This window comes from Haemaphysalis longicornis, unplaced genomic scaffold (assembly GCF_048455015.1).
Source record: "Haemaphysalis longicornis isolate Haplotype H1 unplaced genomic scaffold, Haemaphysalis longicornis Haplotype H1 scaffold_1, whole genome shotgun sequence".
Classification (NCBI taxonomy): domain Eukaryota; kingdom Metazoa; phylum Arthropoda; class Arachnida; order Ixodida; family Ixodidae; genus Haemaphysalis; species Haemaphysalis longicornis.
In genome coordinates, this window is record NW_027526203.1 from 100,327,483 (window position 1) to 100,352,471 (window position 24,989).

General features: G+C 48.2%; 1 protein-coding gene across 1 annotated transcript in view; it reads right to left on the reverse strand.

Annotated features, from left to right (window-relative positions):
* Nucleotides 1–24,989, reverse strand: part of LOC144178451 (cGMP-dependent protein kinase, isozyme 1-like) — a 513,788-nt gene that overhangs the window by 207,671 nt on the left and 281,128 nt on the right. The window contains exon 7 of the mRNA XM_077706319.1: nt 66–160. Within this exon, the coding sequence (XP_077562445.1) occupies nt 66–160 (95 nt within the window). The remainder of the gene's footprint in view (nt 1–65; nt 161–24,989) is intronic.

Here is a 24,989-nt window from a genome sequence, read left to right on the forward strand (position 1 = left end):
GAGCGGACAAAACCAAGCCTGGTTTGTCCAAAATAGCAGAACAACGTATTGCCATGCAAACGTACCTTAACAGCGCCTGCTCGCCGAAGTAGTCCCCTCGACTCAGGATGCGAATCTCTTCCTCCTGGTTGGTGCCTTCGATTTTCTGGGTGACCTTCACCTGTTCAGCGCACAGGCGAGCACGTGAGTGTTTTGTCATTACGTTTCACTGATTGCCTTATTAGTCTTAGCTGTGGGCCGCAAGTTGGGGACCAGGAGAGGGAACGCAAGTGAGGCACGCAAGTTCGGAACCAGGCGAGGTGAGCATGCTACACTGCTTGGAGAGCCACCGAACTGAAGGCAGTTCTACGAAATAACATCAGCAACCAATTTGGCCGAACCCCTTGGTAGTCAACAAGTCTGGGCGGCACGAACTATATTCACTAAGTTACTATATTCCCGAACTACGCTGGTCCAGTTGGGTCATAATTTTTAAATGTAAAAACCAGTCGGGAATGATTCTATACACAGAATAGAAAACACACAACACCCCCAGGCCGGCTCTCTGTTTGCTCTTCATGTGAAGCCTCTTGGCCCACGTTTCAAACCCCCATTTGTTCGGAATTTATTTCAAAGAACTTTATCCGGTCTTTTCACTCACTTCCAGCTCGGGCGCCGAATCTGGCAAGGTTGTTTGTAGAGAGCGCAAGAAGGCATGTGTCTGCTGCCTTCCTGGCGAGGTGCAAACTAAATGCAGGAGGTGTTATTCGTTTATTCGAACTTTGTTTTTCTTTTTAGATAAACTAATGCTTCCGCGTACCTTCTTTTCGAATGTGCATTGCCAATGTATGAGTAACATTCTTGTTTCAGTGTGTACAACTCCGGGGAACGAATGTCCTTGGTTAATACAATGAAAGGGAAATAAAGAAAAGAATACATTAAGAAAGGCTACACATATTTGTTTGATGCTTGCTTTGCGGCAAATACTTGAACTGTCCCTCTCGATCGGGTGCATTAACGAGCAGTTATATTGATCATTGGGAGCTACTACTAATGCCCGTATAGGAAGTTTTTTGCGCCTTGCGTGTGTGCGCGTGCGTAGCCTGGCTGAAAAAAGCACCCAGCCTAGTGATTTCTGCCCTTCTCCTTGTGAGTACAGTTGCCAAGAATGAACTCCAAGCACTAAGCTGGGTTAGTACACGACCACCCCTCGGGTTGCGGGCTACCAGGTGGTAAACGCCGTACACAATCAGCCGTGTTGATGGCACGGCTTTCTGCTCCACTGCTTGTGCTTGGCTTGCGCTCCTTGCAGCAACAAAAGCACGGCGAGAAAAGGCTTCCCAGTCACACAGAATAAACATCGAAATTGTGAAGAAAAAAATTTCCCACATATGTAACAAATTGAAATTTTTGTTCAGAGCCTTACGACTAGGGTGACTGTCATGCTGCACGCAGTGGTCCGCATATTTTAAGAGCGGGTTCCTTAAACACTCTCGGCGTTACTCCAACCTTTCTGAGTGCGAGCGTGCGAATGTGAAGTGCTGAGGTGAAACATATTGTCACGTGTAGGTAGTGAAGGTTCATTTGTTTGCGGATGGATGGTCGGTCAAGATGGCTGAGTGCCTCCCAAAACGAAAGTCCTCGCCCTCCTCTATTTCACCGAGCTAGCACGTCGACCCCCTGAGCTGTTCTCGCCTGCTTCACGTCCCCACTTCAGTCAATCATGCTCCCAGTACACAGACAGTGTTACAATATGGTAAGGAGGAGCCCGCAAGCGACATTTTTTCTACGCACTAATTATACCACGTTTGTCCACTGAGAGAATGCTGAGCCCTACCTGGTTTCACGTCTTCATGAAAAATAATTAGTGTATAGAAAAGTCATGGAAGGATTTGATAATTTTGAAGGGCTGAATATTTTCAAATAGGGAGGCTTTAATTGCAGACTGTGCTCCCAAATCACGATTCTAACTTCAGTTATGATAGGCATAACTAAAACTAAAAACAAATCATATCGGTTTTTGTAGGTCAGGCCGTCATGTAAAACTACCGAGATTCGTCGTTATTACTATACCAGCGAAATAGCAAATGCCCTTTTCCAACGAATGCATGGTTTGGAGGCTGCGGTCTCCCAGCTCTTCGAACCACCGCCTTATATTCCACAAACAATGTGTAATTTTTGTATCCGTGAAAGAAGTGAAAGTTCACATTAACAAGGCCAATGAAGAGCTCGTAGATCTTGTGGACGATATGAATAAACCCATACGCAGAAACAATCTTATCATCAAGGGTCTTCATGCACTGGAACATTAGGACTACGTGAAGTAGAACGTATTTTAAGAGAATTGTTTCTTAGCATCTTCAGCATGAAGTTTTCGAGAAAGAACCCAACCTCAATAGGCCGACAATTGTAAGATTTCTGAACTTCAAATAAAAAACACAGGCTCTGTCTTGGACCTAAATTAAAAACCCTCGAATCACCTGAAGTATGGTTTGAGAAAGATGTTTCCCGGAAGGTTCAGTTCACTAGAATGAAACTGCGTGAATTCGGAAAGGCAAACATGACTGAAGGAGAAAAACACTATGTGCGCTTTAACAAGCTTCATACGGAAAACAGAATTTACCGTTTTGATTCATCCACAAACCAAGTTGTAAGTTTCCGCAAAAAATCAGCCCTCCTCAAAGTGAGACACTGCTAGCCACTCACGCAGCTTCCAAACAATCGCCCCAGTTTTCCTACTCCTAGCGAACTTCCGCAGTATTTTACTGCAAAGCATTGTATGCCTCAGCCCCCGAGTTTTCATTCCGGTGAAGCAGATGTACTCGGCGTCGCTGCGGGGCTCCTCTTCGCCACTGGTGACGGCTCTTTTACAACGGTTACCACAACGATTATTCCCCTCGCTACTACTGTGCCTCGTTCGCAAGTTGCGCAGCCGGCTGACAACGGCCGTAGCGCCGTTATCAGATGACTGCGGAGAATCAACACCAGCGCCAATGGGTGTAAAGACCTCCGAAAGCCGCCGCCACCGCTGCCGCCGGGTATTGGCGGTGAGATCTTTGAGTGGCGCCCCCTGGCTCTGACGTCGGCTTAGGGATTCGCGCCGCTGTCGTCTGCTACTCTCCGCTTGTGAGGGGCAACAGTGCCTGGGCTAGAAGTGGCCCGCTTCGTTGCTGTAGTGCGTTAAAAAGCGTATTTCTAGCGACTCAGTTATTTTGCCAGCTTCTGACGCATCTGAACAATTTGAAGCTGTATCCCCCACAAGTTTGCAACACACGAAGAGATAGAGAACAACTTTCTTTAGAGTATCGGTCAGAAGATCGTGTGTAACTCGTCCTTTCTTGCTTATTCGCGAGGATCAGCGATCAGAGCTTCTCGATAAGTATTCAAAATGCGTAGGCTCCCCTGCAGTATTTTTGAGATGCCCCTATGAAGACTCAACAGTCTAATACTACGTACCAAGCAGCGGCCACTACACGCTCATCGCACAGCAGGAAATAAAGCGGCTTTCTTCTGTTTCTTTCGTTGTTGTCTTATATCGGATTAATGTTTCTTGCTTTTTTTCTGCCCAACACATTAATTTTTCTGAGCAGTCACCAATTTTTTTAGGAGGTTTCGGGATGTTTGGGAGCCTCACAAAGGTTGTGTGGATATTTCCTTCATTTTGTATGGCATACATTCCCTTCTTCACAAATTGGCTTTCATTACGGCTGCGTGCAAGAAGGTGCATATCCGCAGCGTGCTTTGTTTATTTACATGCGAATACAATGAGAAGGTTTGTGCTACGCCACCGCGATCGCGCCCTAAACAACGTGGTCCACAGTACTCGAAGGCGGCTTTTGTGCTCCGAATTTCTATCGTAATTATATCGTTATCATAACGAACTGACTCTCAACTCGAACAATGATGACATGATTACGGTGTTGAAGGCATGATATACTCGCTAACTAACGTAGTAAATAGTAGACCTGCATATATTGCAAGACTCGAAACCGAAGAAGAATCCCAAGTAGCTCTTTAATGCTTTTCAACCCTTCCAGGCGCGAAGAACAACTCCTAGTCTACTCGGGATGGCGTTCTATGATTTGAAGAAAATTACTTTTACTCTCTTGTCCTGGACTGAGGACCCGGCCCACTAACCAGATCGATTTAATTGTCCCCTCCTTCCCTTCCTCCTCCTCCTCCTCTTGAGTGCAGTTTTCCTATAACGCATATCCGAATATCGGGAAGATATGGCTGTGCAAAATGTTCCGAAATATCCCTCCAGATCTTAACAAGCATAAATGTGTTACTATAAATTTAACGAAGACGTGACTCGTTCTGCTCAATAAAGCTCCTTACTGGTTAGATGCCTGGTATAGAATCAGCACGCGCGTATATACACACTGGGTTATTTGGAACTCAACCTACAGTTTTTGCAGTCCATAGTGCATGTCGGCAAACTTTGATGCCTTGACAACGTAAAGTGATGTGACAAAACGCGTTCGGGCGTTCGGCAAGGTTGCAAAAACTGTTTTACCTTACATATGATTACCGGAAATCGTGGTGCCTTATGCCAAAGCCGACAGCCCAGAAGGCCTAGACTTTGTTTTGGTCTTCCATTTTCGCTGTTGTCGGTTATTAGCAGCTGACTGTTCCTTTTGTTCGAATGCTTACATGAGAAGCTGACGCCTAGCTCCGACTCTTCGCGCTCCGCACAGGACCGGCTTCGCAAGTTGGGGGTGGGGCCGGCAATGTTTCTCCCGTAGCGGTATCCAAAACTATAATTTAATTGACACCATGAGCTAGTGTATGCTATTTTAAGCCTATTATTATGATAAAAAGTTACCCAGACGCCAATTCTGGTGCGGACAAGCATCAGACGTTGACCGAGCGCAAAGAAACAGCAGGGAGAGCGATCCTGAGTGAAGCAGACGACAAATGCGAGAATCCCTAAGCTGACGTCACGGAGGCGCGCTTCGCCGCGCCGCCTGTGTTCGCGCTCACCGCCAATATAGGCGCGGGCGTTGCCGCTTCAAATCACACCTCGCCACTTAGCTGCGCGCCCATACCGGTTGCAAGCAACTTGCCCCGTTGGAACGCCGGCGTGAGCATATTATTCTTCCAGAGCTTGAAAGCCATTCCGAGCAACATTGTCGCGTCGGCGGCCCTGGTTGACCAGCTGGTCATAGTTCTTCTGGCGGAAGAATAATAGATCTTAGTCCGGTCGCATATAAAGTTTTTCTCTCTCCATTCGCCAGTGTATTTTATGACTAATTAGGTGCCCATCCTCCGCTGCCAGTTTAGGCGTGGACGGCTTGGGGGGGAAGGGAGGAGGCGAGAAGGCACAGCATTGTTTAATGCCGCTACTTATGAAACCCGCTGGGGTGGTTGGAGATATAAACGTGACAGTGTCTTGGCTCAATGCGATCAGTCAGCGGTCCTCCGCAACAGAGCGGTTTGGGTCTGGGTTAGTGTTTTGGACAGACAATGATATGCCTACCAGTGGGCAGCGAAAGGGAGACCCCCGTGTGCGTCCACTAGTGTAGAGGTGGAAGCCATCGAGGTGTTAACTCGCTGTGGGACGGACGCATGTCGCTCGCCCGAGGAAGACGAGCGGAAACGTGAGAAACAGCAGCCCGAACAGAAACGTGAACGGGCGCGAAAACCACGGGAAGACGCGGCGGCCGCCGTGGCCGCATTGAGGTGCAGCTGCTCGTGTATCTCCGAATCCCTCCCAGATAAACAGCAACTGACCCGCTTAGGAGGCCGACGTAAGACAATATCAGTAAGGGCTTTCAGAGCGACATGCTCGACAGCATCTTTCACTACTCAGCCCCCGCTCATGACCAGTTGCGTGCACGGGTTCGGATCTGAAGGCGGAAACGGGGCAGTCACCTGCAGAATTAGGTTTCACACCCTTACTGATGACATGTGTCTTGTGTTGGCGTGAGGTTCAACGTAACCGTAAAGCAGCCCAATGCGACCGGTCCGGTGTCATCTGTGGTAGAGTGGCTTGGGTTGGCGTGTTACACACACATTAGGATGCCTACCAAGCGGGAGGGAAAGCGACAGCTCTACGTTTGTCCGCCAGGATGAAGCTCGGGTCTACTCCAAATTGTATTCATGTTAGGAAGTATGCTCAGTCGTAAGTTTCAAGCAAACGTGTTTTGTTTCGTGTACACCGTGGAGGGCGTGCTGTTTTGCAGGTCATCCTTCCTCACAGAGTGGAATGCCACAAATGTTTTCCAAAGCATGATGCGTTAAATCTATTATGCACTCATGTTCAGCCGATAAAATCATCGGCACAGAAACGTGGCTTTCCGATGAAATAGCAATAAAGATCTTACCCTTCCTTTAACCATTGAGACCTTCATAGAGGACCACTGTGGCTCTAGCGGGGGCGGCGTACGAATCACAATTAAAGAATATCGCCCATCACAAATAGACGCCGATTGATCATTATAAATGATCTGGGTCAGCGCTCACATTTGCCATACATCCTGTGTTTTAGGCGCCTGTTACCATCCTCCCGAGGGTCGCGCAGATTTTGTCGATAATTTAAACGACGCAAAAGGCACAATCGTGCACGAATTTACAAGTAGCCTGGTAATAATGGGTGGCGATTTTAACTACCGGGTATGAATTGGCCAACAACATCCGTCACAACGCAAAATAATCGCCTCGAATGCCTCAGCTTTCTTCACTATATTGATTACCACCAAGTTACACAAATAGTGCGGGAACAATTGTATATTGTCACCCACTTGACCACATTTTAACAAATCAACCCGAAATTAGTAACACACGCTATTGACGAAATATGTGATCATAAGGCCATGAATTGCTCCCTGCCAGCGGCACGCGTTATCAAAACTAAAACAGAAAAATAAATCTTCAACTACGCACGCGCGGACATAGAAAAAAATTCGCGCCAATCCACATTGCGAATGTGGTTGGAAAGCAAAGCTGTAAACGGCACCCACAACGATTACCCATGCGACGTCACTTAAATTCACTAGCGTTCGCTCTACAAATAGTGAAACCAGAAGAAAGTGAAATGCACTGACCCACACCATTTATTACTTCGAAGAGATATTCTTGGTAAGGTTAAATCAATGCTTGATGCGTCAATGGTGGTTGGTTGAGTTGTATTGGTGTAGCACATGAGTGGCTTTTTTCCAAAAATAAATGATCAAACCCGGTGTTAGACCATCTTACTCATCCGTCTCTGCGCCGCGGGCGGAGGCGACGAGATTTGCGGCAGAGACGGTGGAGGCGGAGCAAGAGGAGGAGATGGCTTAGGAAATACTTTGATTCATATTTTTGAGGGACCCAGAGTACGGCCCAGGGGTGTAGTTCCTTCTTCACTGGAGCACATATGTAGTCGGCACCGCCTGTGCTCTGTCCACCAACTGAAGCTGGGTAGGCAGACCGGGGCTGGACAGCAGCGTCTCCTATTTCTCTTGTTGGGTAGTTGACGGAAAGAGAGGAGGGTGCCCAGGGCTACAGTCGCACACCCCTAATATGTTGCGGAATGTTCCTACTTCTGAGCAAAACCTATATTGAGCGTCCTAGTGATTCGTATGCATTAAGTGAAGACGTGTCAGGTGTGGGAAGAAGCCTGATTGTATGAGCCGTAGGGTATTTTATTGTTCTCTGGAAAGGTCAGGGTGAGGCGAAAGTATGGTCGGTCTCTGAAGGCGATAACTCTGGGTTATCTCCCTGAGCGTGACAAGCGGCTGACTGTCTTCGTGCAGATCCACAGCATGAGACGTAAGAGCGCAGGCCCTCCATGGAAGCGTGAGCGGGTTTCCGGATGACCTGAATGGAATCTCGTTTGGGGAGGGGTTTTTAGCACACGCAGTGCAGGTCGAGACACCCAACCCGACTGGTGATTCCGGTAGGCTTGCTGGCAATCGGTGACTACCTTCTGAACCCCTGGTTGAGTGAGAGCCGAGCTGATGGCTGCCTCTTGTGCTGCCGTCATTTCTTGTTTCTTGAGTGAGGTACACGCAAGGAGTTTGGTTTCGCAGGTTACCACAATGATGGCGTATTACTGCCCTCGAAGTTGGGAGGCGTCTGTGTAGATAACTGCATGATCCCAACCGAGGGTGGTGTTGAGCGCTTCAGCCCGTGCTTGTCGGCGACCCTCGTCATTTGAGGGGTTCATATTTCTAAGCAAAGGGAGCATCTTTAGTTTTACTCGCCAAGAGTTCGGGAGTACACGAAGCCGAGTAACCTTCTGTGCTGCCTAGCCAATCTCGTGAAGCATGCGGCGACCCACCCCAGTTCTGCGTCGGAGCTTCTGGTTAGAAAGATGACCTTCTATCAGCTCTTCCACCATATTTTAGAGCCCCGTGCTAAGCAGCCTCTCTGTAGATGCGCTCATGGGGTGACCAATGGCTTGCTTAACCGCCTCCCTAATAATTATATAAAGTACCTTTAAGTCCTTTATGCCGAGAAGAATACAGGGGGTTCATGTGTGCGATTCTCCAGAGGACGAAAGCTTGAGCTAATCGAAAGGTATCGGATTCGTTGAGGCCTCGCATCTTGGTGGAAACTCGCCTGATCATGTGTATGATTAATAAATGCTGCGTTTGATGCGCTGCAAGGATAGGTCACTCTTGGTGATGGCCTGCAGACGTAGGCCCAGGATCTTCATGCTGGGGCTTGGAGTGATGGTCTGGCCATCAAGGAGTATTTAAATGAGTTCGTTGATTTTGCGTGAGGGCGCACGACAAGGAGGGGCACATTGGCGTAATAGAAGTGAGATTCCATGGATTGGTGTGATCTTTAATGTTTGTAACTCTTAACCCATGTGCAAGGCGTGCACAGGGCCGCTAGAGGGGCCGTGGTAGGGCCGTGGGCGGACCGAACAGTGGCGCGAGAGGTCGCGTGTTGCTTTCACGTGGCATTCAGCAAGAATGCAGGGAAATTCCGTCGATGTGCTTGATGAGTACACTACCTTTCTTCCCCGTCTTCGCGTGGGCTCGTAGGTAAGTTTCCCCGGGCGCACCTTTTTCTACGCCAGGTACTCAACCGCTTTCTTTTTCTGCGTGATGTGCAAAACGCTTTTTTACGCACCGTGTGTCAAGTGCGCCAAGGTGGAGTTTTGTCATAATTTGTTGTTACTCTGTGTGTTCGTGACGGTGGCATTCACGGCTATCTACGTGAGGTGGTACTTGCGGCAAGATTTTCATTCTCGCGGTTTTCTTTCGAATATCTGGCTACCATGCACAGAAAAACCCTGCATAAAGACCTTCTTGACATGACTTTGCCGACTCCTTTGTACCGATCCCTATACAGTGCAGGGCCAGGACAAGATGTGTGTCAGCGTGTGAAAAAAATGACTGTCCTGCCTTATGTAAAGTCTTTTTTCGGTAAATTACACGCGGGACTATTGCGTGTTAAAACGTGGATGATTGCAAAAGGTTTGTTTGTTCCCTGGGGCCCTGACTGCTTGATTTGTAAAAAGCCAGAAACAGGAGAGCACGCATTCACAGACTATTGGGACGGGGTTTTCCTGAGGGACGTTTTGCAAAGAAGACTAAAAAAGGATTTCCCATTGGATAGCCATGGAATCAGGTACTTGGCTGTTGAAAACTACGGCGGCGTCCCGTATGATATTTTGATGTTCCTGGCCCTGCATAGTATATGGAAATCTCGAATGGCAGTTCGCCATTATGATGTTGACGTGAGGCCGAGCAGAGAGTTCTTTTGCCAGAGTGTACGGGAGATCTTAGAAGTGTATAAAGCCCAACCTTCTCCACCTGACTGGTTAAACGTGTTGGAAAATGGGGCATGGCTTCAGCCTTTTTAATAATCGCACACTAGCAAGTGACGTACTGGTGTCTTTTCGCGATTTGTAATGCTTTTTTTTCTCGAATTGTGTATACCGAAGACAGGCAATAAAAAAAGGGCTCGTAGGTAAGTCGGTAAACAACAAGCTCTCGCTTTCTTTGTCCATTAGTTCCACACTATAAGAAAAAAAAGGTAGAAAAAGGGAGCAACTTTCACTGTTCGTACCTTGAGCCACGCAGTTCCTCCCTCAGACTAACTGCTTAGTCCCTCATCCGCGCGAGTATCGGGCGAGGAGTAACGTTGCTCCTCCGGGAACCGCTCCCTCTCACCCTCCACGGCGACTAACATGTCTACTCAGCAGTGCCGAACAAGCGCCAGCCAGCGGCATCAACCACTCGCCACCGCTCGCCTCCGTGTTTTGATTTGCGCAAACTAAGTGCCACATGCATGAAATAAGAGAATTTTGTGCGCAAATTTTTCACCACAGACTGCTGCACGCTCCCCTAGTAGCGGCGTTCATCGCATATCCGGCGCTATACTAAGCCTATTCCGGCCGGCGGAGATGTCTTGGCCGCTCTCAGCAATTCAAAACAACCGCCACCGGCGCAGCGTGACGTACGACCGCACCTCTGGGAGAAACACGTCAATCACCCGAGGCAGGCTCCACGCGCAGCGCGGGCCGATCCTCGCCAACTTGTAGTAGCCAGTTCCAGTTTTCTCTACTTTTAGATGCAACGCTGAGAGGAGCATCTCTTGCCGGCGGCCCTGTTCTTCCTGCGTCGTCGTTGTCCGCGTCCGCACAGCTGCGTCTCTCCTCCGCTCACACCCTCTCCTCTCGCCGTGATAGCGCGCCCTCTCCCCCAACATCTGTGTTGCGCGCAGTGCGGCCCGCTCTCTCACTCCGCCGGTGGGTGGCGCTGCGCGCGGCGCAAGCGCGCTGTGCGCATGTGCAGCGCCCTCTCTCTCCGCGGTCTCCTCTCCTTCGGGCGCGCTGCGCATACAAGCGGAGTGCCGCGCTCCGGCCGGTCTCTCAGCCGACGGTCGTCCGCGCTACGCTTGCTCTCTCTCTCTCTCTGTCGCATTACCCGACGATTGCTCACGCAATTCGAGTAATCGTCCCAACGGAAACGCACAATGGAACCCCTTCAGCGTCGCATCACACCAGGGTTCCCGCGAGGGGAGGTGGGCGTAATTTTTTGGTTACAGTTTGTAACGATCATGTAAACAAGAAGATATGTGCAATCGCTAAGGCCCTAATATTGACCGTTAATGTATTTTAGAAATATTAATGCACAATTTCATAAACATGCAAAGAGTGTCACGCCTCACCTCGACGCCCGCATTTGACAAAGGACGGCTATATATACATGAAGTGTCCTCACTGCAAAAGACGTGAGCAGTCGTGAGATGACGGGCTCATTCAGAGCGGTTCAGTGCCGTAACCGGTTTATTAAGCATAACAACGAGTATGCATGACAATGACAAGCATGACAACGAGTAAGCATGACAACCAGTTAACCGCGGTAACAGGTTTATTGAGCATGACAACGAGTATCAGGTTTTGCTTCCCACGCTGCCCACAGGACGAAGTGTGTTGCAAACCCTGTTTTTGCATGGCAATCTGCATGCCCGCCCGTATCGCGCCGAAGATTTTCGGGATACGCTGGCGCAACTGGGACTGGTTTCTGAAGTAGTCGCCCTTGGTGCTTATCAAATGAGCCACTTATGGGCGGCTACTTTCAAGAACCCGGAAGGAATAAAGAAGATTTTGGAAAACCCGGAAGTCAACGTGAAGGGGCACCGGTGCATTGTCGTCGACCCCTCAAACCAAAAGGTATGACTGTAGCTGCACTGGTTACTTTACAACGCAGCTGACGAAGATGTCCGCGTCGCCCTCGCTCCGTACGGGAAAGTGGGGGAAGTGTGCAAAAAGAGGTGGCGAGTCACTGGAGATCAGGAGAAAAGCTCGACAACCAGGACGGTCAACATAACGCTCAAGGCTGGGCTGAATGTGGACGACTTTCCTCAACAGTTGAGAGTAGCTGGAGAACTAGCCCTATTAGTAGTCCGGAGACGCGCACCACAGTGCCTGCGCTGTGGCTCGACCGGGCATGTCCGGCGCGAATGGAAAGTTCCGCGGTGCACGTCCTGCCGCCGCTTTGGTCACGAGGCCAGCGAGTACGTGCGTACGTACGTCAAGGTCACAGGACCAACGCCTGAAGGAGTGATAGCGTCCGAGTTCATTATGGGTGAAGCTGACGCCGAGGACGCGGGCAGGGGCACGGAGAACGCCATTGAGGAAGAGACTCGCCCTCCGGTGCTGCCGGAGCCAAAAGAGAATCTCCAACGGCAAGAGGACCAAGGGCCAGCAGAAAATAAGGAAGAACGTCCAGGTGTAGCTGGTGTTTCGGACCCGGGGCAAGACCACGGGGGAGACGTCAGCTCAACCCCTGTCACCAAGTTTGAGGATGACACAGACGCCATGGATGCGAAATCAGCCTGCGTGAGCAAGCGTCTGCGTCACAGCGACGGCAACGGAACGCCGGGGCTGGGAGCGCCGCTTGCAAAGGCGGACACTCAGCGACGGCCGACGACAAAGCTCAAGTCCAGCGTTGAGACTGAGCGGCACAAAGGAACCGGTCAGCCGACTTGAGTGTCCCTAAAGTGTTTGTGGTGGTGGCGGGATGGCGGAGCAACGCGTGTTTGGTGCACGTGCTAAAGCATGAAGGCTGTACCAGGCTACCGCCCAGGAGCTACTACACCGCATTCTGGAGAGCGCAATGCAGTGTGCCCTCGTGCACCCCGTCCAAGGTACTCGGTAATGACGAAAATGAACAATGTGAGCGCTGTTGGAGATCTACTGGCACGCCTTCGGAGTAGTACCCATTTGAAAAATGGTTAAACTTGAACGGCCACTTCATATAGGCACCTCAAATGTACGAGGCCTTGGCAGTCGGCGAAAGCAGTACCAGCTAAATGGCCTGATAAATGAAAAGGAACTAGATATTTTGGCTGTGCAGGAGACCAAAATTGGGACTGAGGAAGGTACTGATGGCATGGTGCGTCCCTTCACTAATCTTTTCAGTGTGTGTGTCAGTCACTCGGTCGCTTCATCGGCAGGGTGCTGTATTTTTGTAAAAAATGCCATAGGCATTGAAATTGAAAGTGTCATGTCCAGCGACAATGGCCGGCTAGTTCTTTGTGATTTTTCTTTTTCAGGTGGTAAATCTAGAGTAATGTGCATTTACGCCCCGCCCCTAATCCTGTGAACGACAGGAATCACTTTTTGAAAGTATTTCTAACCATCTGAAGTGTGATAGGAATATCATTTTTTGGGTGATTTTAATTGCGTAGGCGCACGGGAAGACCGCGTAGGATCGGGGACTTGGAACGATAAGAGTGTAGAGACCCTTATTCATATGCTAAATGAGTCTGACGTGTCAGATGTGGCCCACTGCTCGGGTAACACGAGCCCGGTGTGCTACACGCACTTTCAGGGAAGCAGCCATGCGCTCCTAGATCGGATATGCGTCTCTCTGGAGATCTTGTCGACGTGCAATATTTATGCAGTCGACCAGGTATCATTTAGTGAATATTGTCTTGTTTCCCTTTTAAATGCAGAGCATTTCAGTAACTCACGATGTCACCCGCGTTGGCGTCCGTAATCCGCACCGCTCCCCCCTACACTATATAAAAAAAATAATACTTACCGGCGCCAGGTTTCGAACCAACGACTCTGCGGGCGGAACGCAAGGTACATGGTAGTCTACTCACTGCACCACAAAGCCGACACAGAATGGAAGGTTACGAACACGCCTTATATCCTTGACTCATTCAACCGTCGGCCACAGGTGCGCCCTCTCCCCCGCGTCCTCCTCGCCTTCTCTCCGCTCGCAACGCCCTCTCTCGCCGCGTTCGGTTCGGGCGCACAACAGGTGGGGACGTGCGCAACACCCTCTCTCGCCGCGTTGGGTTCGCGCTGATCAACAGTCGGTTTGCGCGCAAGAACAGGTGGGGGCGCTCGCATCGCGCTCTCTCGCCGCGGTCGGTTCGCGCTTAAACCATATATGTTGTTCGCGCGTGCTCCGGTCGCTAACATCTGTGGCGTGATCGTGACGTCAACATCACGCGTTCGTGTGGTGGCGCGATTTTGGCGCTATAACACTCTCTCGCGAGGGGCATTGGATTGGATTCGATTGGATTGGCTTGGATTGGCTTGGATTGGCTTGGCTTGGCTTGGATTGGATTGGTTTGGATTTGGATTGGATTGGATTAAAGTGGATTGTGTTGGATTGTGTTGCGTCATAGCCGCACCACGTTGCGTCATAGCCGCTCCACGTTGCGTCATAGCCGCGGCAGGGGGCTCACGGCACGTTTCACGTTTCACCAGCGACTTCATCGACAATGTCTACGCTGGAAGACAACAATTACAACAACAACCAATACGTAATCCATACGACTTGCAGGCGCGCCCCCCGCGGAAATGCTCTGCATTTGATCGTGCCCCTCGCGAGGGGGATGTTTTTTTTATGGGGCGTCGCCAAGTGGCTGGTCTGCCGGCACTGGTGCAGCAATCGTCTTTTTTGTAGGGGGGAAGGCGAAGGGGTGGAAGAAATTTAGTTGGGAGTTGTGGAAATTAAAAGCTAAGTTAATAAAGGACAACACTTTGAATAGAACAGCGGAGGAGATTTTCGTTAAGTGCAGATATGAAGTTAAAATTGGGTGGGGAGCAAAGTGGCAGCTTTTCAAGCAAGACATAAAAATGAAGGCCATTGAAAGAGCGGTCTACAATAAAAAAATCGCGCCAATCCACCCCGTGAATGTGGTTCGAAAGCAAAGCTGTAAATGGCACCAATAATGATTACTCATGCGACGTCACTTAAAATCACTCACATCGCTCTACAAATAGTAAAACCAGAGAGAAGTCAAATGCACTTAACCACACCATTTATTACTTCAAGGAGATATTCTTGGTAAGGTTAAATCAATGCATGATGCATGAACGGTGTTTGGTTGAGTTGTATTGGTGTAGCAAGAGTGGAAACTTTTTTTTATAAAATCAAAGTAAGCTCCAACCCGGTGTTAGGCGATCTGACTTCTCCGTCTCTGCGCCGCGGACGGAGGCGACGAGACTTGAGGCTGAGAAGGAGGAGGAAGAAATACTCCTGTTCAGATTTCTGAACGGCCCAGAGTGCAGCCCTGGGGAGTGGTTCCTTCTTCTGTGGGCCCATATGCAGTCCGCGCGGCCTGTGTTCTGTCCACCCGCTGAAGCTGGGTAGGTAGAGAGGGCCTGGACAGCAGCATCTCCCATTGCTCTTGTTGGGTAGTTGACGGAAAGAGAGGAGGGTGCTCAGGGCTAAAGTCGCACACCCCGATTACGGGGCGGAGTATTCCTACTTCTGAGAAAAATTTACATTCAGCGTCGTAGCGATTCGGATGCATTACGTGAAGACGCGTAGGCTGTGGGAAGGAGCCCGGATTGTATGAGCCGTAGGGTAGTTTGTTGTTCTCTGGAAAGGTCAGGGTAAGGCGAAGGTACGGTCTGTCTCAGAAGGCGATAATGCTGGATTATCTCCCTGGACGTGACAAGCGGGTGACTGTCCTCGTGCAGCTCCATAGCACGGGAGGTAAAAGCGCAGGTTTGTTGGGTGGGCGTATTTGTTGCCCTCCGTTGAAGCGTGAGACGGTGTCCAGATGAGCTGAATGGAACCGTTTGGGGAGTGGTTTTTTAGCAAGCACAGTGCAGGTCAGGACACCCAACCCGACTGGTAATTCCAGTAGGCTTGCTGGGAATCGGTGACTGCGCTCCGAACCCCTGGTTTAGTGAGAGCCAAGGTGATGGCTGCCTCTTCTGCTGCCGTCATTTGTTGGGTCCTAAGCGAGGTACACGCAAGGAGGTTGGTTCTGGAGGTAGCCACGATGATGGCGTGTTGCTGCCCTCGATGTTAGGAGAAGTCTGTGTAGATAACTGCATGAGCCCCACCGAGGGTGGTGTTTAGCGCTTGAGCCCGTGCTTTTCGTTGACCCTCATCATGTGAGGGGTTCATATTTCTAAGCAAAGGGAGCATCTTTAGTTTTAGTCGCCAAGAGTCTGGGAGTACGTCCAGCGGAGTGACATTCTGGGCTGCCCAGCCAATCTGGTGAAGCATGCGGTTACCCACCGCGGTTCTGAGTCGGACCTTCTGGTTTGAAAGATGGCCTTCTATCAGCTCTTCCACCGTGTTTTCGAGCCCGTGCTAAGCAGCCTCAGTGTGGACGCACTCATGAGAAGACCAATGGCCTGCTCAACCGCCTTTCTAATCATTATATAAAGCATCTCTATGTCTTCCTCTTCGAGAAGAAGATAGGGGTTTGTCGTAAGTAACTCTCGAGAGGACAAAACCTTCAATTAATCGAAAGGTACCGGATTCTTTTATGCCGCGCTTCTTGGTGGCAACTCGCCTGATCATGTGTATGATTAGATTAATGCTGTTTTTGAGGCGCTGCAAGGAGACGTCACTCTTGGTGTTGGCCTGTAAATGTATGCCCAGGATCTTGATGCTGGGGTTTGGAGTGATGGACTGGTCATCAAGGAGTATTTGAATGTACTCCTTGATTTGGCGTGAGGGCAGACGACAAGGAGCTGTGATTTTTTACGTGAACACTGGAGGTCACAGGCTTTAGCACATTGGCGTACTAAAAGTGAGATTCCATGGATTGGTGTGAGCTTCCTTTAATTTTCGTAACTCTTAGCGCATGAGCAAGGTGCGCACAGGGCAGCTAGACGGGCGTGAGTGGCCGTGTGACGCTTTCACGTGGCATTCAGCGAGAAGGCAGGGGGTAAACCCGTAGATCTGCTTGGTGAGTACACCATTTGTCTTCCCGTGTTCGCGTGGGCTCGTAGCTGAATCGGTAAGACAACGGGCTCTCGCTTCGTTGGTCTATTAGTTCCAGGTTCGATTCCCGGCGGTGCCAGTGAATTCTTTTATTCGTTCGCTGGAGTTTTCTGGTGACACCAACGGTCGCGAAAGAACCCTTGGGGGGTAGAGGTAGAAAGCTTTGCTTTACAAGAACTGAAAAGGAGGAAGAGGATACCATCAGTCGCAATCTCAGTCGTATGCTGAAGCTAGAGTGCCAGATGCCAGGATTGTTCGGCGACGATATCGCAACCATCAAAAGCAGGCTTGAGGCGATCGATCAGGAACGCTACAGGGGGCAACAATTAGAGCGCGTGCAGAAAGGCTGCTGGCGGGGATGCGTTATGTGAAGGCCAACAAAATTGAACAAATAACTTGTCATGGTGTTGCTATACGCGAGGAGGAACAAATAAAAAGACAGTTTGTGTGGTTTTACACAGAACTGTTCAGCCCTGCGTTTCCCAAACTAGATGTTTTTGAGAGAGAGTTTCTTTCACTGTTACCAGTGTTTGATGAAGAGACTAGGCAAATACTCGAAGAACCCATTTGTTTAAAAACACCCGCATTTCCCCGAAGGGGAGCATGGGGAAGTGCGAATGCACGGGTGATGCTATGAGGGGGAGTTATGTTGAACTGTGTTGGCATTCGCCCGTTAGTTGCATTTAACACCCCCGCGTGATCAAGTGGGGTTTCACACACCCCGTTAGTCGTTCTCTGGAAATCTTGGTGAATTAAAGTGTATGTTCGAGGAGATCACACACACACGCAAGTAAAGTGAAACGACAGTATTCTTTATTCAGCACTTGTTGGTGTTGTCGTTGTAGTTGACGGTCATTATGACCACCTTGTGGTCACTGAAATGTACGGTCAAGAGTTGTTGGAAGACCGCGCGTATCAGACAGTTCCTCGCAAAGGCTAGGTCGATGTAGCCGCCGTTGATGGTGATGGGAGCCTCTAGCGGTAGGCAACGTCATGGAGTGGTTGGCGAGCATGTATTCCATCAACCACTCGCCGCCCTTTCGCACGTCCACGTTAAAGTCCCCAACAACCACGACCGGGTCCGAGGGCTTTACGCGCCTGGCCACACTCTCCATCGCCGCGTCCACGTATTCGACGACGTCGTCGCGCGAGATGTTTGGCGCGAGGTAGAGGGTGACGACCACGATTCCGTCGCCCGAGTACGCCTCGGTGTAGACGGCACTGTACGGCTACTCGTCCCTGACCGGCGAGGTGGACACGTCGTGCGACACGAGGATCGCGTAGATGTGACCGACGACGTAGACGCCGCAGTACTCGCCCCGACTTCCGCTCCTGGCGAAGCAGCAGTCGCCGATGCGGAAGTGGGAATGCACGGGTGATGCGAAAGAATTCTTCTTGGCCAATCGCCCTAAGTGGGTATGTGCTAAAGAAATTAGGAACTCTTCTTGGCCAATCACCAAGTGGGTATGTGGTGCGGATGGACGGACGGCGGTGGACGCGTGATTCAGGGTCGCTTAAGAAGTGCATTCGAACTTAAAAGAAGTGGAGACAGCAATTGATGAGTTAAAACGTGGGAAAGCGCCGGGTCCGGATGGTCTGTGTTCCGACTTGTATAGGATGTACAAAAATAGGCTTGCCCCTTTTTTGTTTCTTGTATTCGAGGAAGCTTTCAAAAATGGTGCGCTGCCAAAACCTTTCACTCGCACACACACCATTCTTATTCCAAAATCTGAGGATCCTTTGAAAAGGCAGTCTGTAACAGGATATCGACTTTGGCCAACAAAGACTACAAAATATTAATGAAGATTATTGCCAAAAGACTTCAGAGTGTGATCAGCATGATGTCGGGCCACATCAGACATGTGGGATTAAAGGTCGCAGTATTGTAGCAAACATTCACGTAGCGCGAAGTGTCTTGCAGTGATGTGACATGTTTTTTCGTAAAGTAGCCATGTTACAAGGAGATTTTGAGAAACCTTTGATAGCGTCTGTCATGGGATCCTTTTTTCAGTTTTGAGGCATATAAACGTTGGAGATATTATTTTAAAGGGCGTTATACGTATCATGATTGTTTCACGCCGCTGATAATTAACAAAAGTGTTACCGAGTACATACCAGGGTTGTAATCAGTGAGGCAAGGGTTCCCTGTTTCCCCATTGTTGTTTTGTATTTTTCTAGAACCCTTTTGTTTAAAGATTATCAATGATAGTTATATACGAGGTTTTGTATTGCATGCAAGCGAAGTCAAGCTGCTAACGTATGCTGATGATGTGGCCATATTCTGCACAGACGAACAAAGTGTGATAGAGCTGTCATGATAACGAAAGAATTTTGTACCGTCACCCAAAGCTCAGTCAATTGGCAGGAGTGTGCCGGGTTTTGGCTCGGAAGATGGGAATCAACACCGACTGTATTTGAACGCGTAAACGGGACCACCACGCCTGGGCGGTACCTGGGGGTACCGATGGGCAGTTATTTGGATAGCAATCAGTACTGACAAGGAGAACCCAAAGACTGCGCGACAAAGCCACAAAGTGGGGGGTGGGGTGGGGGGGGGGCGTGCATTGTCTGTCTTCGCAAGGGCTACTGTATGCAACTTGTTTTTTCTGTCGAAAGTGTGGTTCGGGAGGCAAGCTATTCACTGTTCCCGTGTTCATGTGAATGAGTTGCATCGTATTTTTGCTGTCTTTATTTGGAATTCAACATGGGAACGCACGAGCCGAAGTTCTCTTTTTCGAAGAGTGAAGCTGGGAGGGCTCGGGCTATCGCATATATACGGAAGACAAATTGTAATTGTTTTATGTTCTTCAGGGACTCAAACGACCCTTTCTTGCGAAGTTTTCTCCAAGTTGCACTTGCCAATGCTTTACCGCAGTTCATCGTTTCTTCATGCAACGAGGAATGGCCTTCAATTAGAGGTTATCTGAAAGAAGTAGTTGACGCAGTTAGATTCCTTTCTGTGCGGTTTTCTTTGGACCATCTCTCAATTTTTTCCAGGAAGGGTTTCAAAAAAGATCAGAAAGAAATTCTCTTTGTGCCGAGCAGTGTACATTGGTGCCGAGCAGTGTACTCGTCAGGCCGAGGACAGGATGTTTTGCCCAGCGTGACAGCTATGGTAATCCCAGCCTCTGTGAAAACCTTCTCTTTTAAATTTCACACCAGCACACTCCCTGTGAAAACATGGATGGAAGAGCGACGTCTTTTTGTTGCTTCCAACAACTTGTGCGTTCTTTGTCAAAAACCTGAAACTACAGAGCATGTGTTTATAGACTGTTCGGATGCCATTTTCTTTTGGGACGTCATCATGACAACCCTAAAGAAGGAGTATCCGGTGACACCCTATGGAATCAGGTTCCTCAGTGTAAACAATAAAAACGATGTAGCAAATGATATGATTATGCTTTTAGGATTGTATAGTATCTGGCGCTCTGGAATGGCGGTGCGCCATGCGGATGTCAATGCGCAAACTGTGAGCGCATATTCCTGACACGGGAATTTTGCCAGTGCTTCAAAAATTGACAGCATTTGATGTTTATAATAGTTTCCGCCAACCAAAACATGGCAGGCGCTTTTTATTACATCGTTGACTTGTAAAAATGTAAAAAAAAGGAAATAAAGACAAAAAAAAAGAATTCTAGCGCCGCGTATGTTTCTGTTTCAGTCGTTTGTGCTGTGGTGTGCATGTGGTGTGTTCCTGACGTTGGGGTTACGGCGTATCGATGCAGAGAGTGCGGTGCGTGTAAATGCAAGCCTCTGTGAATTAGATTTACGTCCGAAAAGGCTCTTCGGGGCGACTTGTGCTTTTTTTCCCCGAGACTTTTTTAGGGCACAACTATGGACATTCCATTAGGCTCTGGTGTTTAACAATCAATTGCGAGCACAATCTACAAACGATCGGTTTTTTTTTTAAATAAGCAAATGCTTTCAGCGGGCTCAACCACGCCCGCAGTGATCGACGTAGTGCTCGAATATCCCCTCAAGGCATTCAAACACGCTTATAGCAGCGTGCTCGAAACCCTTAGGGGGCGCTTACTATACGCGTAGCCTGCTGGCGATGAGATATACATTATCAGAAGCCAAAACGAACGGCGCACTGAACGGGCTTGTTTACCGGCGGCCATTTCGGTTGAAGGGAGCAACGTTGCTCCTTCCGGTAAAGGCGCAACGTTGCTCCTTTTGGGGACGAACTTATGATACATCGCAGTTAGTCCTTTTAGGGAGGAAATACCACACCCTTTTTCCTTAGAGTGCAGGTTCGATTCCCGGCGGTGCCAGTAAATTCTTTTATTTGTTCGCTGGAGTTTTCTGTTGACAACAAAGGTCGCGAAAGAACCCTTGGGGGGTAGAGGTAAAAAGCTTTGCTTTAAAAAGGAACCATATGCTGGAAACTAACTGTTCATCTTTTAACTGGGTTTCAGGGTCGTACATTGAATGAAAACTGGTGTATATTTGTGACTAGCTAAAAGAAATACAAGAATCTTGTGTGCGAAAAACAGTTATCAGCTCTAAGACGAGCAACCCATGGTTCACCCGTGATGTCAAACGGCTTTTAAACAGAAAGAAAAGAGCCGACAGAAAGTTAACCGGAACCAACGACCCTGATGACTGGGACGACTACAAACATATTTCGTGTTTCGTGTTTCCGCCTTCATATACGTGTTATCGTAGGGATCGTAAAACAGGGGGCGGTGGCACTGCAGTTTTTGTCAAAAGTGGTGTGTCGTCGTATCAGTTGCCTGAGATTGATGTCTACCAGGAGAGTGTGCTTTGAAAATTTGTATTTTTACGAACCTAAATTATCGTCGTGGGTATGCACAGACACCGCAGTGCTGAACCCGAGTTTTTGTTAAAACTTTACGACCAGTCAAACCAGTATTGCAACCAACTTCTTTTAATTGTTGGAGATTTTAACCGGCCTAGTAATAATTGGGAAACGCTAAAGTGCAGCCCCACAGACATTTCGAATTATGAAAATTTTTTAGACATGCTCCAGGCCTTTGATCTGACTCAAACCGTTTTGCTTTCCACTCGGGTGACAAGCAGTACATCTTCGATCCTAGATCCTAGATCTTGTCCTCAACTACAACTGATATGACCACCGAAATTTCTGAAGGAATTTCAGACCAACTGGTTTACTTTACGTCATTACTCCCACGTCAATCCAACCCACCCCAATGCAAATTTATTATTATAAAGGAGTACACATCTGCTGATGGTGTAAATATAAATAATTATCTGGAAGAGGCCATTCTTTTGTGTGATGATAGTGATGACGGTTATAGATTATAGACAAAGTTCAAAGCTCACTGTCATGTCTGTATAAAACATTTCATTTCAGATAAAATAAAAAAAGTTGGCAGGATGAATCCGTGAATAAATACAGAAATAATTCTTGTAAAGCGCAAATTAAAACGCTGGCGGAAACATTCCAATGCTGCTCAAGCAGACATTTTTGAGTTACAGGCTACACTAAAGTGCATATTAGCTACTTCTAGGAATCACTACTTTAATGTAACACTCAATCGTTGTGTATCTGAAAGTGCCTCTATATTTTGGCAAGTTTTATGGAATATTTTGGCGTTTGGAGCGGCACGTGGACGAGAAGGGTTGGGGATGAAGTGTGCACCTGCCGCCTTGTTGTGAATGCAAACCAAGTCTAGATTAGAATAAGCGGCGATTCAGTCTCGTCCGCGTAGCTGCCGAAACAGCCTTTCATCGTTCAGCACTTCCTTTTTCCTTAGTGGTTATGTGTCATGTTGGTGATGTATGTGTTGACCACTAATTATGTCATTTTCAATTATATCGCCGTTTCGCGCTTGATACTCTGTATGTGTTTCTATTGTATGCGCTTGATATGTTGCATTGTATTTGAACATTTGATATATTATATGATACAATGTTTGATACAATGTGTTCTGAGCGTTTGAGATTTTGCAGTATGTTTTGAGGTATGTTGCACTCAAGTTGTGTGTTGCGTGTACTGTCCGGTGTCAAAGGCCCAGTCAGGTGGCTTTCAGGGCTGCCTTTCGCCTTGGCTCCAAGACGAAGCGCTACTGTACATCTTTTTGTCAATAACGAATAAAAAATCAACCAAACAGCAACAACAACAAAACAGAACGAACGTTGTGGTTTCCACCGAAATACGAAATCGCTTACCGCATGAGACTAGAGTATTGATTTGAGCGGAGTGCAATATTTCCCAGCACTTAGCGAGAAATACATAAATTTTCGTAACGTGCGCCCATTGCTCTTGACCACGTGTGCTCTTGGCCGAAAACCTTTGTATCACTGTTCTCGATAAGCGAACGTACAAATTTTGGTCTGTTGATATTAGATTGGCGCACAATTTATATTATTTTTCAGTTTTATTTTTGGATTCATACTACTACAATCAAAGTCGGTCTATTGTCGAAGACAGGCAGTGTTCACGATTATGTACGCGTCCAATATCTTAAAAAAGAATGAAGGGAATCGGAGGCTCCTTCCGTTATTCCACATTACAGTACTCAATCTTTGTACTTGTGCTTTCATGGAGGAAGATTTTCTCCGGGGAAAAAGTTTGTTCGGGCAGATAGCTCTTCGCACCCTCTCTCTTCTCTATCCTTTCACTTTTCGGAAATTGGTCCAGAAAACGGTAAAACATTTCGAGCAGCGCAGAACTTGCTGAAACGGAGGATTGCTTTTTAACACTCAGCACACAGCAGTCAGTACGGAGAACTGCACCAGAATTATGCTAATGAGATAATCTGCCGGGCTGAATTTTTGTGCCTAAAGGAATGGCCTTCATTTCCTGGAATGAACAAAAGTCAACCACATATTGAATAACGCGCTTCACAAAATCGGCGAACCTTCTCCAGCAGCTGGCTGCCAGAATTTTTACGTAGAATTCGATTAGTGGTTTCTGAAGGGCACAGTGACGTCAATGTGAGAACAATGCGGGACGTGTCACGAGCGTTCGAATTGCGTTATGGTAGAGCACAGGGACGTTCTTAGGACGTTGAGCGACCAACATCCGAAGAATATCCGAAGACCGACGTCCGAAGACCAACTTCGGACGTTGATCAAACCGCAATGACGACTGCGCGAAGCCATGCAACTCACGTTCAGGAAAGCGAGTGAAATGAAATTCACTGCGTGTTTTTTTTCATGTCTGTCCATCCAATTCAACAAGGTTTTACGGAAATCCTGCTTATAAGGCTTGACCCATCGATGGTGCACAGTTGATGAGGCGCGCTGTAGGGAAAAGCTCTGGACTAATTTTGACCTCCTTTAAGGTGCGTCCAAATGTCGAACACACGGATGTTTTCGCCTCCATCAGAAAAGCCGCCGGGAAGCAAACCTCGTCCTTGGGTTCAGCAGCACAACGCTTAGCCATACTGCGTTTTAGTTACGATTAGGGGGCATTCCTCCTGAAGCAGCGATTGCTAGTTACCTGCGGTAATCATTAGGAAAAAACTCTATAACAGTAAAGATTAAACTCAATTGACAAACGTAGCATAATGAGTTAAGGACGCGCGCACTATAACGGGTGTTACAGCCATTTCCAGGACAGTACTTGGTAGGCAGTGATAATCGCCAGTGAAAGTGACAGTGACAGTCAGTGATAGTCGCCAGGTGCAACTAAAATGCGACAAGCGCGAGTTTACAGTAGTACGTTTCTATTAGAGAACCCACTATAAGCTTAACACAGTGACATACTCAGGACAGGGACCACAACCTGCAGGCTGCGAGATAGATTGAGAGCATATTTGGACTGAAACATGTTTTATTGTTGAGAAAACTAGAAATCGGTTTTGATTTACTTATTTTCTGCTCTGTCGCAGTAAGAAAAACAAGAAACGTCGTCGCTGCTTACAGAGCGAATGCTGAGTCACCTAATACCAGAACCGCCGGGGATAGCGAGAAAGTACCAGCACTGCGGCAAATTATGTGCAGAAAGGTTCAGGCTGCGTTTCTCTTAGTCACTCCCTTAGGTGGTCCTTAATGTGAGTAGCTTTCCTTGTGTCTTACTTAATAATCAAAAAGTTTTTTCTTCGTAATCAAGAAGTCCTGTCGTACCTTGAGTGTAAGCCCCGTAAAGTGCTACTCCTGCTCCTCTTATTTAAAATGTATACTTCAGAGGCTTGATATAGTAAATATAGCTTTTGCTTACTACGCATCATTGAAGTTCGACAGCCTTGTGGTGCATTGGTGCCGCATAGGTTTAGCGCTTCTCTGGTAACAATGAACACAAACAGCACTTTATTATCTTCTATATAAGCAAAAAACCCCGCTTTGTGCATGCCCTGTCTCAACACGGAAGGCTGCGGCATCGACAATAAGAGCGGCCCGAAAGCAAATTATCTGCGTTTTCTG